The 14,487-nt window shown below is 35.6% G+C and overlaps 1 protein-coding gene across 6 annotated transcripts in view; it reads left to right on the top strand.

The window, feature by feature from the left end:
- The window catches only part of Nfib (nuclear factor I B), a 225,666-nt gene that overhangs the window by 141,848 nt on the left and 69,331 nt on the right, over positions 1 to 14,487 (top strand). For all 6 annotated transcript variants that reach the window (XM_042686913.1, XM_042686916.1, XM_042686914.1 and 3 more), the window contains one exon: positions 12,066 to 12,134. In XM_042686913.1, coding sequence (XP_042542847.1) covers positions 12,066 to 12,134 — 69 coding nt within the window. The remainder of the gene's footprint in view (positions 1 to 12,065; positions 12,135 to 14,487) is intronic.

Raw genomic sequence — 14,487 nt, 5'->3', positions numbered from 1 at the left:
ACTAGTATTGCAGACCATACCTGGGTCCCTTGGGTGGACATAGTAGCTGCAGCTATTAGAAGGAGGGATCATGGACAGAGGGTGAGTTGATGATGAACATGACTCTTGAGTGACCAGAGGCTCAGTTGGGATGAATGTGGAGATTGTGAACAAGAGCTCCTGAGAACTAGATCAGATCAGTGATGAAGAAAGCTTTCCCCACCTCATTAATGTGGTTGCTACAGCTCAATAGCAACTTCTGATAGTATCAAGTACTCATTTGTACAGATTGGGACCAACTTGGTACTCCACAGTATAACTTAAATACCATGAAAAGTGTCCTTTTTCACAGTATAATGGAAAGCATTAGTTAATTCATAAGGTAGAGGGGCTGGGAAGGTGGCTGAGTGGTAAAGCGCTTGCCTTGCATGCTTGAGGCCCTGGGTTCGATTCCTCAGCCCCCATAAGCAAAAAAAAAAAAAAAAAAAAAAAAAGCCAGAAATGGCGCTGTGGCTCAAGTGGTAGAGCACTAGCCTTGACCTGAAGAGCTGAGGGGCAGCTCCCAGGCTCAGAGTTCAGGCCCATGACCAGACCCCAAAACAAAACAAAACAAAAAAAATTCATAAGGTAGAGATTGTTATTCAAGTTTTTGCGTTTCTTAACATCACAACTGGATCTTATGTTTTTGTGGTGTCCTAAATGATGTCCCAGAGAGTCTAAATAACTCTTAACATTTTGTTGTTGGCACCCTTAATGCATTTTATTGCACCTAGTTCCGAAGACTTTCAAGAGGGCACACATAGATTACAATTTATTAAAAGATGCTAATGTAACATACTTTTCTTTGTTGAACATGTCCAGATTCCCCATGGGGAGGGTCATAACCTGCATGTATAAAGTTACAAATATCCCTTAGGTTAGGTTGGCCTAAGCAGTATTTTACTGATTACTCTATTTTTTTCCCCCGGTCATGGGACTTGAACTCTGGGCCTGGGTACTGTCCTTCATCACTTCAGCTCAAGGGTAGCACTCTACCACTTGAGCCATGGCACAACTTCCATTTTTCTGATGGTTTATTGGAGATAAGAATCTCACGGACTTTCCTGACTGGGCTGGCTTTGAACCATGATCTTCAGATCTCAGCCTCCTGAGTACCTAAGATACAGGCATGAGCCTGTTCCAGTACCCGGCTTACTGAGTACTCTTTTAGCCATGTATCTTTGTGTTTCTTTTGCAATGACTAATTTCACCTAAATATTCCTATCAATTTAAATTCTTTTTTTCTCTTTATCTTTAAAAGTGATGCAAATAATTTTCCTCCCCATAGCTGGGAAGCTAGAACAGTTCTATATGGCAGATACCATCAGCATGCTCTAAGCTGATTAAACCCACTGCACTATGCAGAAGTTAAGCTTGCTGAACTTACTGCCCTACACATGAAAGCATTAAGGCCATCCCACTTTTTTTTTTTTTTTTTTTTTTTCTTTTTTGCTGGTCTTGAAGCTTTGAACTCTGGTCTGAGGGCTGTACCTGAGCTTCTTTTGTTCAAGGCTACCGCTCTGCCACAGCCCCATTTATGGCTTTTGCTGAGTAGTTTATTGGAGAGAAGAGTCTCACAGTATTTCATGCCACAGCTGGCTTCAAACTGCAATCCTCAGATCTCAGCCTCCTGAGTAACTAGGATTATAGGTGTGAGCCAGCGGCGCCCAGCTTCTATCCTGCTTTCATACTAGAGTACAGTACTTGAAATGAGGGTTCAATTTTGCAGTAACTGATTGAAAACAGAATAAAATTTTATATAGATACTTCTCTAGCTATTTAAGTTTTAATCTCTGTCTCCTAAGATTGAAAAATATGGCTTATGGACATTAGGCAAATCCACTAGTATAATTTTTTCTTTTTTCTTTTTGCAACTATGAAAGTGTCACTATATAAAAAAAAGAAAATGTCACTATGTCAAATATTTTTTGGGGTGTAGAAATTTAACTCTTCTTACTTTTTAACTTAATCATGTCATTATCCTTAGAAAAATCTAGTTGAAATTCTTTTAGGGTCTTTTGACTTACATGCTACTCTTCAGAGACTTTGACTCTTTTCGTATTTATTTCATAAAACAGAACTAGAGTCACACTCCTGTTTTTTGCTGAAATACTTTAAATTCTTGTTCCTGTTACAGATATCTCTCTACCTACTTCATGCTTTATATCTTAAACATGTCACCACAGTATTTTCAGGAATAAGAAGATAGATAGAATAATTTTAGATTTTTTTTAATCATCAAAAAATCAAATGAAAAGTCAAACTATTTATTGATGACTTGAAACGAAACAAGGACAAGCCATGTTAGTTCCATTGTTTATTTTTGGCTATTTTAAAAAATGCAATGAACTTTTTATGGTTATCTTTACTGTCATCTTTAAGTAGCTGCACAAAGGAGTTGTCATTTAACAATGCAGTTTATGAATATAATGTGTCTTGATCAGTTACCTCTTTCAACAGTCTCACCCATTTCTCCCAATCTACCCCTTCCCTCACTTTTCTTGATTTTGTAATGTATAACATTGAATTCTTGATTGCATTTTCCCCTTCTCTTCATTCATCTATCTATTCTGCTCCTCTTGACTTCATCCTACTGTTTTCAAGACCTGTTTCCTGGTATTTATATTGCTGAACTTTGACTTTGTCTTTCTAAGGAATTACACTATTTGAATTTTCCCTTGAATCTATCATATTTCAGTTAATACATTTGTGTATACTTGCATGCCACCCAACTTACATGTTTATAAACTAATTGCAACTTTTGTCTCTCTGGGCATGACTTACTTTACTTAGCATAATTTTTTCCAAGCCTTTTCATTTCTTTACAAATGATAAAGTATCATTTCTTTTTAATGGATGAGTAAAATTCCTTTATGTGTGTGTGCACATGTGTGTGTGACTGTATGACATGTGTGTATATATGTGTAGATGTATATCACATTTTCTTGATCCTTTTATCTACTGAAGAGCATCTAGGTTGATTCTATACCTTGGCAATGGTGAATAGTGCTGCAATGAACATTATTGTGCTGGTAGCTTTAGTATATTTGTAGTCTGGTTTGTAATCTTTTGGATAAATTCAAAGGAGTGGAATTGCTGGTTCATAGGGTAATTCTATGTTTAGTTGTTTTTTTTTAGATCCTCCAAATCTACTTTCTAGAGTGGTTGATCAAGGTTACGTTCCTACCAGCAGTGTATTAGGATTCCCTTTTGACCATGCCCTCACCAGTATCTGTTATTGTTTGTTTTCTTGACAATGACCATTCTAACCAGTGAGGGTTAGGTGCAATCTCAGTGTTGTGTACATTTTCATTTCCTTTATAGACAGAGATGTTGAGCTTTTCTTCATATGTTTGTTAGCCATTTTTATTTCTGAGAAAACTAACTCATCAGCCCATTTATTAATTGGGTTGTTGAGTCTTTGAGAGTTTAATGTTTTAAACTCTCTGCAAATTGTGGATATTAGGCCATTGTCTAATGTAGAGCTGGTTTGGTAGGCATTCTTTTTAGCTTGTTGGCCATGTTTATTCGCCATGTAAAGGGTTCTGAACTCAAGGCCTGGCATTTGCTAGGTAGGTGCTTTACCACTGGAGTCATTCCCTTATTGTGTTTTGCTTGAATTATTTTTTTCAGATAGGAATCTGAGCTTTTGCCTGGATAGCTGTTGGACTGTGAAACTTCAATCTCTGTTTCTGGAATAGTTGAGATCACAGGCAAATATCAGCATTCTCAGTTTATTTGTCAAAATAACTACGTTCTTCCTGGTCTCTGTCTCCCACATAGCTGGGGTTACAGACTTGAGCATGAGAGGTTTCTAACTTAGGAAGGTTGTTTTCATTTTCAAAGGCCTGAGATGCTGTAAGTAAGGTTGAAACTTAATGGATTGATAGATAAAATCCATCTGTGTACCAATCTAGATTTGGTGCTGTCTCCAAAGGTGGTTGTTTAATCACCTTTCTCTTCTGTTTTAGAGTTGACAGATTCTAAAGTACACATGGGTCACCTGCAGCTCTCATGAAGCTGCAGACTGGTTCCAGAGTCTGGAGTGGAGCCTGTTCTTCGGTTTTAAGAAACTGCGAGGATGTGCCAGTGCTTTGTGTTCTACTGGTTCACTGCTAGCATAATGGTTCCCAAACTGTGTTACACATGTGAATCATTTGGGGAAACTTTTAAAAAAGCCCTCATAGCCAGGTCTCACCCCGGAGGAATTAAATCAGAATAGCTTGGGTTGGAAGCCAAGCATAAATTGGTTTCAAGAACCCCAGGTGGTTCCAATGCTGAGCAAATTTTGGGAACCACTGCACTAGGGTAATTGGTCTATTTCAGGTTTTCCACTTCTTTGCAATTTTGGTTACTTTTATTTTACCAAGTAATTGCCCATTTAAGTTTTCAGTGCTGTGGTCAATAAGTTGTATGTGTTATCCTCTTATGATTCTTTTAATGTATTTGGTTTTGATGGTTATGTCTCCTTTCTAATTCTTATACTTGTATATTTTTGCTTTCTCTTATTCTTTTTTTAAGCAGCCTTGCAAGTGGTTTCTCTGCCTTGCTGATCTCTTTGGAGAATTTTATTTGTTTTATATATCATTTAAAATATTTTCCTTTTTTTTCCTAAGAGCTAATTTAGTTTTTTTTCCCTAAAAGCTAATTTCAGCTTTTATCTTTAATGCTGTCTTTTCAATTTTTCTTAGATTGTTTTATTCACTTCTTCTCTTATGGTAAATAATTCCTTTTTTCTTTTCTCTTTTCTTGGTAAAGAATTCCCCTTTGCTTCGCCTTTTACTTTTCATTGTTTTCTATCTAGCTTATAATTTTTACTTTGGTTTTGTCTTTTGTTTACAAGTGGTCTAGAGTTTTACTCACTTTTTATTATTTACTGTTAATTTTCTTTGTCACAGTTGAAAGAAAGGTTATGACCTCAGGAAGTCTCCATTTTAAAGATGGACTAAAATTGTGTCTAGTTAAAGATAATGATCTTTTTTTTAAGGTTTCATGGACATGTTAATAAAGGATAGCTAGTTTTGTATGATATAATCTAATAGTTATATTTATCTTCCAAAAGAGATATTTTAAACATCTCACTGAGTTCTGATTCCTACTAGTGGTTCTATTTTTTTTTTTTTTTACCAAGTTGCTTTGTATTTTAATAGGTTTTTATTTATATACTTCTGATTTTTGTGGTGTGCCATTGAGGTTCATCAGTGAATGAGCACAGGGCACTAACAGAAAGTCTTTGTTAATCGTGCTTTCCACCCATTCATGGTGATTTTTTATTCTCTTCATTAAAATTCATGTTAAATTCTCTCTTAGCCAATGCTAATTAACACTGCTTGCTTGAATCTGCCTGATTTTTCTTTGCGTATTTATTTATTGGCCATTCTTTTTTCTTTATTGTTGTAATTTTGTCATAAGTGTATTCCTTAAAAATAGCTAAATCTTATTTTCTTTCTAAATCTTATCTGCCTGTCTTGCAAGTCTCCCTTTAGAGCCATTCTAAGTACTATCCTCTGGTTCAGGGAGGTGTGTCTTTGATACCCATAGTCAAGATAAAAGGCACACATATAATTTGATATACCATAAAATAAACATAACTCAGTAAACTATAAAATATCTGCCCTAATGAATGTAAAAATCTGAAAAGATAAAGATTACCTTGGGATAGATATTAAATGTTGTATTTAATTTCTGATTCTTGGGTTATTGTAATCACCATCAAAGATTTGTGTTTCATATTAAATGAGAAAGTGAAGTTAAATTAATATTAGAAGATTAATGTTGATCCAGGCATGGTAATTTCAACTACTTGGAAAGTGGAAGCAAGATCATGAGTTCAAGGCTAGTCCCGACAAAGTTAGCAAGACCCTGTATCAGAAACAAAGCAAAACCAAACTGAGACATTGTGTGAATGTAAGAAAATTACATAATGAAACCCACTGAAAACTATTGAAAATGTGTGGAGAGGAGATTGGAGGCAGGGCAAAAAAAGCAACGAAGGGGGCGAATCTGATCAAAATCATATATGCACATGTGAAATACCAGGGCAAAATCCCTTTGTACAATTAATATACTTAGAAAAGGAAAGAGAGAAAACTAAGAAGTGAATTTTTTTAAGTGATAGGGAAAGAAAAGCAAGAAAGTAATTTTCTAAAAAATGTGAATCTGTATCATTTTGTTGTTGGTGTTGGTGGTGGTCCTGGGGCGTGAACTCAAGGCCTGGGCACTGTCCCTGAGCTCTTTTTCTCAAGGCTAGTGCTCTACCACTTTGAGCCACAGCATCATTTCCAAAAATGTGAATCTCCAGAAGTAATCACAATAATATTAGGGATAAAATATTCCTACTTTCATAATTTCTAATTTTATCTATTTAATGTTTGTTTTTTCAAATGTTCCATTTTTGAACATTCTTTACAAAGACCTAGTGCATATGTATCTGAAAACAATCAGCTTTTTTCTTATATAAATAAAAATGATAGCATTATGTAATGACATTTTCCTGCTTGAATTTGGAACATCCCTGCTACTCTGCATTGAGGTGGAATGATGGATATGCTTGTGGCCTACCCGTTTTGTTAATTACAGGACTAAGGATTAAATTTTGGATTTGTCTTTGTTAGGCAAGCATCGGATTTAAGCTATGTTACCAGCACAATTAGTTTTTGTTTTGTTTCTGAGACAGGATCTTGCTAACTTTGTCTGGGCTAGCCTGAAAGTGTCTAGGAACTGTAAGAGTTTATGCCTTTTGACCTAGGAATCTCACTTCTGGGAACTCTAGTCTAAAGATTATTATGAGAAGTGCTGACAAAGATTTGTGTGTGAAGACATTAATAGCAGTGCTGTTTATATTTTTTTAAATAGGAAAAAACCTAAAATGCCAAACAGTAAGAAAATACTCAAATAAATGGTCACATAAAATATGCCATGTATTCATAAAAATTATACTTTTCAAAAACTACCCATTCTAGACAGAAAAATGTAATGCTAATAGAAAAAAAAAGTTAGGGTTTGAGTTTATAAACATAAAGTTGTTTTGAATTCTTGACATTAAAAATAAGAGTTTTGTAGCTTATTAATATGTAATTGAAATGCAACAAATAAGAGTTTTGTAGCTTATTAATATTGAAATGCAACAAATTATGCATATTTGAAGCTTGCAATTTGATGAAGTTTGACATGGGTTTATATCTGTGTAAAGGTCAGTTCAGTCATATTTTTTATCTAGTAGAGATAATAGATACTATTATCTATTAGATATTTTTATCTATTAGAGATGCAGGAAAAAGTTTTATAAACAAAAGAAATACTGAAAAAGCATTGGAACCTATTAAGCCATCAGATTATGTTAAAGTTGATAAATTTCTGCCTCCCAGGACCATTGAATCTTTTACCAGGGATTTACATTTTGTATTGAGGGATAAACGCAATTCTAAATTAATATTATAATATTAACCATGGCTATAGGTTGGTAATCTGCAGAAAAATTGCAGCGCTTAATAGTTCTATTTCATAATTGATTTCCAACCTTGTTTTTTTATTATCTTTAAGTAGTTGTTCAAAAGACTTTCAATTCATCATGCAAATTTATGAGTACAATGAATCTTAATCAATGTCTGCCCTTCCATCCCTGTTAATGATCTCTCTGAACCCTGCACATACCCTAAGTTCCCAGCCTTAACTATGAACAGTCAGATGAGTTAAGAAATTGACGAGAGCTATGTTTTACAATATCACCACAGAAAAACTCCTGGGTTAGATGTGGATGTTACAAGATTGACAAAAGTTAGTGTGTAGTAAACCCATCTCTTCATGAGTTGAGCAACATTTACAATTGGAATCATGTCCACCTGTTCTCTGCTCAAAGGAAGAATATAAGAAAAGGGGTATAGGAAGGTGTCCAAGAGTAAAAGTAAAATCTTTGAGTCACCAAAGGCTTCAGAAGTGCTTTTCTAAGTTTTCCACCCCAAGTGACAATGCTTATACAGTGGTGTTTAAAGCCACTGTGTAACTTGTTAGCTCTGTAGATAGAAATTTCTTCATCTGTGAGATGGCAATAAAACACCTCATCTCATAGGATAATTTGCATGAGAAGAATGAATTCATGGCTATGAAAGTTTCCACACAATAGCTGGACATGTGTTGCTTATTATTACTTTCACAGTTCCACATTCCTTCTTAGGACTTTTCTCATTGGATAACAAATGTGTTCATTGAGCCAACTAAACAGCTCCTGGAACTATGCAGAATAAGTGTAATCCGCCATCTACATTAACAGTCCTTCAGATACTTGAAGACAGCATTCATGAATTTAATAACTGCTTTCCTTTTGGCATTTTTTTTTTAATTTCAAGAATAGAACACTGTAGACCATAGAAATGAGTGTTATCAGTCTTCCTTTGGATTTTCTATGTAAATGTTGTTTAACATTCAAATGGTGCTGATTATAATTTGAGATATTAACAGTTAGATATGCCATTGTGTCCCTCTGTTATTGTTTGTAAAAGAGGTTAAACACTATATTAACTTCTGAGTAGTGATTTACTGTGGCTTTTGTTTGGGAAGAATAAAAAAAGAAGTAAAATAATATAATTTGATATTGCCTTTGAGACTTTTCAGTTTGTGAAGCTCTTTATTTCCTACTCAGTTTTATTTTTATTTTTAAGGCATACATGTAGTGTAAATACAACATTGCACAAATGCAAAGTTATTCTTTTCTTCTTGGCTTAAGCTGTGGTGTGATATTGCTCAGTAACCATTAAGCAGCTGCTATTCCTCAAAGATGCGCATATTTCCTTTGGTAGATCAAGGGAATTTACTATCTCAATGTCTTCAGATTGCGTTAAGATCCTTGGCCTTTGTATCAGCTTCTGAGATTTACAATGATCTGTGAAACATGTAAGAGCCTTGTTTCTTAAAGATCCCTGAAGCCTGGAGGGGACAGGTGGTTTTATGTTAATGACTTTTCCCCGAGTCTGCCTCTGTACTATTGCAAGGCTCGTGACCCATTGCAAGATTTCTCTCCAGTTATTTTTCCAGAGTCCTCAAGTATTGTCTCTTGCATGCTTCAACAAGCACTAGTCTCCATCCAAGTAATGTGCTATTCAATCTCTTCCTTTTTCCTTTCCACTCCTGAGTAATCCTTGTTCATTATTCAGGTAGTGCCATGTGTACAGGTGCATGAAGGTGCCACCATAGACCCCAGGCTATTCTGTTGCTTGATTCCCACCCACCCATCAGTTCTTTTGGCTCTTGTCAATAGGCCTTATCACTGGTCCTTGGGAACTCTTCCTTCAGTCTACTGTCCCTATGCTCCATGAAGGTATGGAACCCAGTGGGGCTCCTGGGAATTGTATTTTAGCAGTGGGTTCTGAGATACTTCAGTGCCAGTTGTTTTAAAGTGTTGATTTTAAAATTTGTGCTTGCTTTGCATGCATGAAGCCCTGGGTTTGATTCCTCAATACCGCATAAACAGAAAAGCCCAAATGGCACTGTGGTTCAAGTGGTAGAGTGTTAGCCTTGAACAAAAAGGAGCTCAGAGACCTGGAGTTCCAACCTTGAGTTCCAGGCCTTGAATTCCAACCCCAGGACTGGCAAAGAAAAAAAATTTTTTTTTCAAAATTTGTGTTCTGCATTGATTTTGTAGTTACTTTGCTTATAGACAGTGAGTCTGTTATTGAGGAAGATAGAGAGATGAACTAAACCCTGTCACTTCTCTAAATTAAAGGAGTTGATAATCCAATAAGGTATTTAAAACTTGAAAACAGATATCTTGGAAATTCTGAATGTGTAAAGTGTAAAATAAATATAAACTAGGTGTGCTTTGAGTACAGAGGGAAGAAGATATTTCTCTCTGCGTCTTGGAGAAAGCTTGGGGAAGAGAGAGTGGGGTAGTAGTATATGGAGTGAGTGGTGGTTGAGAGGGATATACAGAAAGAAGACAGCTGATCAGAGAGAGCTACAGGGGAAACACAAGGGCAGGTATCTGTACACTACCAAAAGATGAGGTTAAAACTTGTAAATAAGATTTTGCTATTTACTATTTTTTTCCAAGTTTACCATATATAAAATAAAGTATAGCAAGCTCTTCTTTCTTTAAAATGAAATATGTTTATCTGTAATAACTTACAGGATGTGGAAAATTAAAAACACATCTTTGCTTTCAACTCAGGAAAGCGAGTCAAGTATCCTGTTTGTAGTCACAACTTTTAGGCACCTTGTACAGTGCTGGTTACATAGAAGTTACTCAGTAATTACTGAAATTGATTAAACCTGGTAAGGAATTAATAGCTCAAGAACTTTCTTAAAAGTGTATCACTGAGTCACACTCTCTATACCTAGAATTATTTAAAGTATTTCATAAAATTTGAAAAGTGTATCATATATGTTCTTTGAGTAGGGACTTAATATGAGACTAGCTTTTATCACTGAGATCTTGTAGATTCTTTTTTGCTCCTTTTTCATTCTGTTTCTAAAGAGTAGGGACGAGTGGATATGAAATAGTATTCCCACATGATTCCTACATGATTGGAGTGAATGGTTTCCTATCCAGTCTGGTGATGCCAGTGAATGGTTTTATCATGTATATGATATATGGCTAAAAAGCAATATGGTGGCTTTTGTTATGGTAAATTTTCTAAGTAAGAATTTACCAATTATTTGGGCCCATTTAGAGTTTAGTGTGTAATTCAGTATAAGGCTAAGTACTGGCTGTCTAGCTAATCTTAAATTATTGTTCACATTTGTATTGTGCTTACTGTAGTTTGTTTTTATATTTTTTTATGTAACTTAGTTTTCATAATAACCCAATAACGTAGGTGATTTTATTATCTCTAATTTGTAGATGAGGTCTCTGAGACACAATGAGGTCTAATAACATGGCCAAGATTTCATAACTGGTAAATTGGCCAGGATTCAGATTCCAGCTCCTTGACTTGAAATGCTCTGTGTTGCTAAAGCACCCAGCCTCACCTCCATGACCTGAATCTAATCCCTTGGTCATCCCTAAAGCTCTGGAAAATCCAAGATTGCCAGTTTTTGTAGCATTACCCTTTGTTCCCCCTGCCCCCCCCCCCCCCCCCCCCCCCCCCCCGCAAGTATTTCAATTCCAAGGATTTTTAGACCCTTTATATTGTCTTCCAAGGGCAGCCAAATAAACCATATCCAGTCTCCTAAGCCACTTTCTCTCTCGACACCCTAGTTCTATTCCCGTGACCTACATGAGAATTGAAGGATATTTTTGACATGTGCTGGATATAGTTAGATCAGCTACTAAACACAACTGAACTTTCTCAGGCTCCTGCGATGTGGACCACTGTGGCCCCTGTGTTCGGTCACATAAGCATGTGGCATACTTAGAGGCCTGAATCCCTGTCATTTGCTGAATGAAATTTCCAGTTGTTCAAATAATGAGAATTGAAGACATAGTAGCAAGAGTCTGGAAAGCCCTGAAGTTGTGCAAGGTATATTAAAAGGACACAGAATGAGGTTGATGCGAAGACGTATTTGCTGTGTGTACAACTTCTGCTTTGTGTTCCTGGTGACCCTGGAACAAGGGTAGGAGTTTTGGTAACAACAGCTCATTTTTCTTTAATCAGGGTAGGATTTGTGAAAGAACAGTGGTTTCAAGAGATCTTTGAAGTATTTCCAACAAGGCGCTAATTGTGGTTGTGGTTTTCCTTTTTCTCCTCCCCCTCACCCTTTTAATGGGTAGGCTTTAGCCTACCAGGTGCTGCAGCAGGGCAGAATGCATTCAGGGAGTGTCCCAGACCTTCATTCTCTGTGCGTGGGACATGGCAAATAAACCACCCCAATTGCATACATTTAGAGAGTTAACGAAAAAAATGTCCTGGGAGTTGTTTTGCATCTACACTTCTTACTTTTGTTCAAACAAGCATAATTTACATTCATTAGAGTTTTGCTTTTACTGGTCCTTGTTATAAACATTCGTGGCTTTTGTTCTAACCTTTGGTCTAAAAGCTATCACATTCTAGGGTTTAATCATTGTTTCACTTCCTGCTTGTGTTGATATTTTTTCCCTTGATATCTGTTTTCAGGATACCTTGAGGATAGTTTTGTAAAATCTGGAGTCTTCAATGTATCAGAACTTGTGAGAGTATCTAGAAGTAAGTAAATTGTTTTCTTTTTATTTAAGTACAAGGAATGATATAACATATTTTCTATTTTTGAGCATCAAATGTTTTGTGGACAGTAACTACATATTAGGAGAGTTTTAATTTTAAAATCTCAAGTATTTTGTTGAAATCATAGGTGACTTTGTCTGATTTTTAAAATTTGCACTGAAATCATCAAAACTTTCCACTGTACCACACAACTTTTTAATGTTGTTCTCATTGCCACAATACTAGTATTCATTTAATTCAGTTTGCTCTGTGACCATACATGGACATTTATATAAAAGGAAGTGTGATTAATTAAATGTACTCTGTGTTGTTATGATAACCCACATAAGTTTCCTGTAGATAAGTGCTTTTTCATTTTACTAACATTTTGAAGGGGGAGGAGTTGGAGATGTACAGGATATACACACTAACATGCTGAGTGTAAAGGGATGCAGAAATTAACTTTGCAGATTGTAGTTAGATATAGATAGAAAGCATTGTTATCCAAAACAATGTCCAATTGTTTTCACTGGCCACCTCACCTGAGACATCATTTCTGGAAGTCTGGATCTGATTTTTCTAGAGTCTATTCACCTGGCTGGCTATCTAAAAATGGAAGACATTTTCTTAGAAAATTTTCTTACATGTTTGCTAATATGGGAAAATATATCCAAGATACAGGTCTAACACATTGATTCTGTTAGCTTTGGATTTTGAGTTTTGGGGCTTTTTCTAGGAATACTCGAATTTCATTCAGGCCTTGTACTTGTTAATCAGGTGCTCTCACATATGACCATGTGCCCCCCAACCCTTTTTTGCTTTAGATACCTTTAAAATAGAGTTTCATAGATGTTTTTGCCCAGGATGATCCTCCTACGTAAGCCTCCTGGGTAGTTGGCATTTCAGATGAGATTCACCCCACCTGACTTGTTAATTGAGATAGGGTATATCCAACTTTTCGCTTAGACTGGCCTTCAACCTCAGTCTTTCCAATCTCCGCTTCCTCAGTAGCTGGGATTATAGCAATACACCACCATGCCTAGCCCTGTTTATGTAATTTTGAGTGATATGTTTTGATTGAGAGTGATTCCTTTTGAAATGGTGTTATTTACAAGATATTCGTTAAGTTGTGTTTCTCATTTGGGGCAAATCTAGAAGTCATGAACAAGAATTATAATCATCTTAAATGAGTAAAGAGAGAGCAAGTTAATAAGCATAAAACTACACAGTATTTTAAGGTAGTGACTAGTGAAGTAATCTCTAAGCCAGTAGGTGACAATGCCTTTTGTAATGTATTTTCTCCAATAACTCAGATTTCTTAAGTGTTGAGCACAAACACCAGGTCTACCAATGATACCCATGGGCATTTAAGACCTTGGGTAACATCATTTCTGGCATAATTCTGGAATAAATACATAATTCTGGAATAAATACATACATATAATTCTGGAATAAATACATATTCCCCTTTATTTGGGGAACAGAATGGGAGATGAAAATTGAACACTATTGTTCCTGTAATCTAGGGAATGTATTTGATGGATTCCGATGGTTTGCTCAATTGACTAAGGCCATGTAGCATTATGTGCTTTTTCAGATCAGTTGTTTTTTAATTTGAAAAGGAATATACCTCACTACCACATTCTAGAATCATATATGACAGGAGGTACTTGAAGGCACATGTGTATGTATTTTCCTGTTTAACTTTAGTAGAAAGTTCTGAGGCACATGCCATTTTTGAAAAACCTAAATTTGTACTTCCAGCGCCATGATGCATTCACATCCATCTTGAGAAGGGCAGTAGAGTCATCTGTCAGAAAATATTTATTTAGTACCTAATTATAGGTAGCATTATGTTAAGTGCTGTCTGAAGAGAACCACTTTGGAACTTTCAAAAGCTCACAGTGATATTTGAAAAAAAATCTGAATTTCAAAAAGTAGGTTAAAAAAGCTCCTAAACAGTTCAGAAGCAAGGTAAATTTTGCATACTTCACTCATTCACATTCTTAATTTATACTGTCATTTCTTAGAGATTTTTATGTTATTTGTCATGACAAACATTACTGATTAGTAATTAGTACATTAATTATACATATTCATTCCTTAATTTATTTAACAAATATTTATTTTCTCCTCTGTGTGAAAATAGCCATCTCTGTAATGCTTGAGAATTTTTTCTCTCAAGTGTTTTAATGTATTCACATAAAATCTTGTTTATACAATTGAACTTTATTGGTTATGAAATATAGTTTGCTAAGTCAACATAAACTTGAGCATAACCCTTGTACTATATAACACAAATTCTAGCTTCTTTAGGGTTCTGTGGCATTTTAATGGTTCTGTGCTCTAAGGTTTT

Source organism: Dipodomys spectabilis, unplaced genomic scaffold (genome assembly GCF_019054845.1).
Source record: "Dipodomys spectabilis isolate Male_0828 unplaced genomic scaffold, ASM1905484v1 ptg000098l, whole genome shotgun sequence".
Taxonomy (NCBI): Eukaryota; Metazoa; Chordata; class Mammalia; order Rodentia; family Heteromyidae; genus Dipodomys; species Dipodomys spectabilis.
Note: the sequence above shows the minus strand (reverse complement) of the source record. Positions and strands in the feature narration are given on the sequence as shown.